Consider the following 4,881-nt stretch of genomic DNA (forward strand, 5'->3'; position numbering starts at 1 on the left):
AAAAAAAAAAAAAATTGATCACAAATCCAAGCTGGAGTTAAAAATAAACCAGACACTATGAAATGGATACATTGAGTTATGCTTGTAATGGAACAGATACAAACAAATTTGATCTACATTTGACACCAGATCACTATCATTGAACTGTGTTTTTACAAATATGACTTAATTATTTAACGTACAATGTAGCAGTTTGCATTACCATGGTTATTGCCGATTTTCTCCTTGTCAATGTCTGTGAAGTTAGCCCTGTCGAACACGCATCGTGTCACGCTCCGGAAAGGGTTCAAAATATTTTCCCATCCACACCAGCCATCCTCAAACGAACAGCTTCCATTCCACTGATTTTCATCTAGCATTAATAAAAATACATATTTTTGGCATAAAAACAACAACTGTCAACACGATGCTATTAGCTCTTTGAGTCAAGAACGCATAGGGTGTCAGCGGGACAAGCATTAACAGCAACTGCATTTGTTTCTTTATTCCCTTAATATCTAATAAAGTTATATCACTTATTTTCTCTACGGGTATGCAAACGCATCATGTATAAACTATCTTTGCTATAGAATTGTAAAGGAATTCTATATTGCCTTGTGAAATATTGGATTTAGAAAAGGAGTGCAGTTAGAGAATTTGATTGTTTTCCATGAGCACGGATAAAATATGTAAATCTGGGGACTGCCTACAGCATAAAGGAAGGTATTCGTCCTCGCCGAACAGGCAGTCAGGGATGAGGTCACACAGCTTGGAGTGAGGTACCCAATGGCAGGTGCTGCACTGGAAGTCTCCTGTCCCGCACCCCACAGGGGCAACCTCCTTCTCTAAACAACACAAAAACACATGTATACGACAATCAGTTGCAGATATAATAGTATGTATACATGGTATAGAAGTACAAACACATGTTTCGTTTATGCCCTCTACGCATCTACATTTTTCAAAGTTTAATAGCTTGACCCTTATTCAGTGTGAAGTAATACAGATTTGTTTTTGGAATTTGTCATACATATTGAAAATGTTCTTGGTGTTCTTCGCTATAGGTGCAGTACATACAATATAATCAGAAAAATAACATTTCATTTTTCATCATTTCATTTGTAAGAAACACTATAATTGTAAAATCGATTATTTGACAACAACTCAATAGTGCACATGCAGCCGAATACTACCATCATTAAACCAATCAGAAATGTGTATTCTATAATTCGGGCCAGTCGGCTACATTATTGAGGTATACATTATAGTCTAAAAACTTAAGTACGATTGTAATAGGATAACTAACATATGAGCAATAGCCTTAGTCAATGTAAAGTTGTGAGATACAGAATTTGCCTGTATCTTTGTTTTTTTAGCAACAGTTAATCGGATTGTTGGTAAAATGACATGTTTCAGTTGTTGTTTATTATGAGCTGGCAAGTAGACAACATTATTGGTGACAATCAGTACAAGATAACATGTTTTTGTCGCTGTGTCTTCTTCGACACTCCTACTCGGAGTGCTTGGAGATATTGCAGCAGACGTCGCCATGATTTTACATCGATTGAGACGTTAAGGCGGAATTATACAGCGCTTAACAGTATCCCTGGGGGTATCTTACAACAACACCACTCCCTCAACGAGTGATTAACTTCAGTAATGAACCATGCTTGAGATGCTTTTAATTTCCTGATTTATAGGTGTGGGAAATCATCTGTTAAACATCATTAATCATATTAAGATCTACGCACGCTTGGAATTCTATTGTCATCAATAAATTGTCCCCATCGGTGGGCGTAAAACCCTTGTAATAGGAAATAACACACTGAGAAATCAACGTATCTAAAGAAATCTAATAAAAGTTCGAGAAAACATTCAAGTTTAGTATACTGATCTCCGCTCCAGACGGTTTGACTCAGGAGTACTGGTTGAACACCTACGTCTTTAAACCAATATCATGATATAGTGTCACGTCTTTAATTGGGTTGTGTTACTTCTTTCGGTATCAATAAACTCACGTATTCCCTTGTTGTGTTTATACATCCAGTCAATTACATGATACCATTAAGTTCCGTGTAGAGACTGGGAATACACAGTGTCTTATAAAATAACACTCCTTTTTACACTAACCCGTTTGGACTGCGATAGCGAATGATCTTTCCCGAGAGACATCTCATGTTACTGTGGTATCCTTTTGATAGTGTCGCTGTTGAACAGTACGTTAATTATTCAAGGTTTTGTAAGATTTGTTGGGAGTAAACATATTTCTTTTTTTTGCCTGTACAATTTCATTACAAAATGAAAAATTCTATGTATATATTGTACATGTATTTCTGTCATCCACCACCAGCATGATGTTGGAGTTGAAACTCTTCAAACATCATAGCCCAAGGCAATTGGTAATGGCACGTCAATTAATTCGCTTGTTTTTATTTACTTTTCGGCTCTCTACTTGGCCAGTTTCATGTGAAAATCGATGTATCGATGTACAATTTTGTACACTAATATATCTTTTTTTTTTAAATACAAAACATATCTGTTTGTTTGATTATATTTTGAACCAATTTCAATAATAAATCATTTCATCATATTGCTATTGTATCAGAAATTAAAATAGTGCAGGTGAAATGTCAATACCAGTGTGTAATACCTTGTGATTCGTACAATTGTTTTGATATTTTTCTTGGGAAAAGCCTGTGGTATAATCGTCTTATATCTTGTTGTCAATATGTTTTAAGGCTGTCGAGGTGGAACAATTGTTAATATTTGTTTGCGTCACGTTTAACTTGTAGAGGGGGTTATGCTTACTCTACAGGGTCCATGAGATATAATACACTGATATCCCTCGAGAACATGCCACTACTATTTGAATGAACTCAATATTTGCTGGTTGCTACTTCTTTTTTTTATATCAAGGTCTTGATACAGGAATTCAAGAAATGGAAACATATAGAATTGTTACTTTCGGGGGAACGGCTGTGAGACTGGACAACGAAAGATTATCAAAGGATAGGAGAATGTTCAACTCCCAGAGTGCTTTAGACGTTAATGGGTTTATTCTGTGTTACGTTACATCCCACGCATTCTCATTAAATACCTTCAGTATCCCCACACTGCAGCATTGCGATGTCATCCACTGCCACGTTTCCACTAACGCTATGCAAGAGAATATCGATGGCGAACGGCGTGTGCACGCTTCCAATATGTACCGAGATATTTTGCCAATATCTACAAAAATGCAATAACATATTTTATTACTTATTATGCTCAACGAACCAACATCGACAGTTTGAATTGATATTAAAAATTCACAGAACAATTTGGATTTTTACATGTCAAAATCATACCATAAAACCAGACGCAATGTATTTTATTGTTTTCATTTTTAACATTATTTTCTTGTGCCAGATGTCAACAGACGAAATATACTTAATCTATGAACCTTTGTTTGACAGAAATTTATTTGGCTCAAAAGTATAGCACAATTATAAGATATCATCATATTCATATAGCGTGTTTCCCTCTGATATTCTTTATGACTATTACACTGTGTCAATAATGCGACCAGATTTCACGGAAACATGCTGATCGACCTGTTCCTGTTTACTGAAGTAAATGTCTGGTGGGATCAGGTGTTCAGACAAACATAGTTATTGTTATAAACAAAACAAGTCCAAAACGATAAATAATAATGTGCTTGCCCCTGCGGGAGAATATAAACTACGTATAATCCCCCGTCCCATAAAAGGAACTATTCAATTTGGTTTCTTTTATGAATACGTAGCGTAGACCTAATTAAGATGTTGTTCGAATTCATGTGTTAACGTTTTTGGAGTGTTGGAACTGTGCTACGGCGTGGAGAATGCTGACTGAACAATTCCATGTGTACGTTAACCCTGATTCGTCTTGTTAGTTGCTCTGTCATCAGGATACTATCAAATCGAGTTTCGCAATGTATGTTATATTTTATCACAATTTAATCTTGCTTGTAACAAGCATTTGACAACCCATTCGACAATTGGTTGGCGTATCTCCATAACATGAAAAATATATTCAGGTTAATCCTTAATTAATAGAAAATAAGTCAACCAGTTGTCAAATGAGGAATAAATACACGTTAATAAGTATAAATATATCAATGCAAAGATGAAATGGATTTCATTACTTTCCATCAACCGTAGGTTTTTATCTAAAGTACAGAAACACTGTTATTAACAAAACTCTACACTATCAGTAAATCCCTGCACAAATACAGATTAAGAGACGAGATACTATGGATCACTGCTTCCTTTTAGTAGGTGTAGTCAAAGCATTTCGTTCAGACATTGTCGGTTTTCTGAATCCGAGTCAGCTCAACTCTTATATATCACAAAGGTAATGCATAGCGACACTCTCCTAATATTAGGTATTACTGGGATTATAAAGAAATCGTTAATTACAAAGTTCCTGACACGACGTCATTGCTCACATGGACATTACCAATCACACTCAGAACATTGTTATGTGTGACATAAAGTAGATTTAAAATAGACCCAATAAGTCTGGCTTTGGTCATTCCAAATGGTAATTTGTTTAGAAGACAAGAAATATTTCAGGAACGTGGACATAACCTGACTAGCTGCCAAACTCTGGTAGATTCTGATTATAGAGATAAGGCTTGACTTGTAACATCGCAAAGCATTTCTGAAATATGCTTCTTCCAGCTTTATCAACCCTCAGGTTTCTTTCAGTATGAATCAGACCGAAACTACTAATAAATCAGTGTTTTGGGATGAATAAGAAGAAAGGTGTGTGATGGTATCATTACTGACAAAGTGACGGAGTGTGTACCAGATGACTTAGAGTTAACACGTGACAGAGTGTGTACCAGATGACTTAGAGTTAACACGTGACGGAGTCTAT

General features: G+C 35.8%; 1 protein-coding gene across 1 annotated transcript; it reads right to left on the reverse strand.

Moving 5' to 3' along the window:
- Positions 1 to 202: 202 nt before the first annotated feature.
- On the reverse strand, positions 203 to 3,207 carry LOC110444766 (MAM and LDL-receptor class A domain-containing protein 1-like; the record flags this gene model as incomplete). Its single annotated transcript, XM_021489126.1, has 3 exons — positions 203 to 352; positions 690 to 824; positions 3,077 to 3,207. Coding segments are annotated over 3 exons (416 nt in total), but the record flags the coding sequence as incomplete, so codon positions are not given.
- Between the last annotated feature and the right edge of the window lie 1,674 nt (positions 3,208 to 4,881).

Source organism: Mizuhopecten yessoensis, unplaced genomic scaffold, assembly GCF_002113885.1.
Source record: "Mizuhopecten yessoensis strain PY_sf001 unplaced genomic scaffold, ASM211388v2 hete_36170396, whole genome shotgun sequence".
In the NCBI taxonomy this organism is placed as follows: Eukaryota; Metazoa; Mollusca; class Bivalvia; order Pectinida; family Pectinidae; genus Mizuhopecten; species Mizuhopecten yessoensis.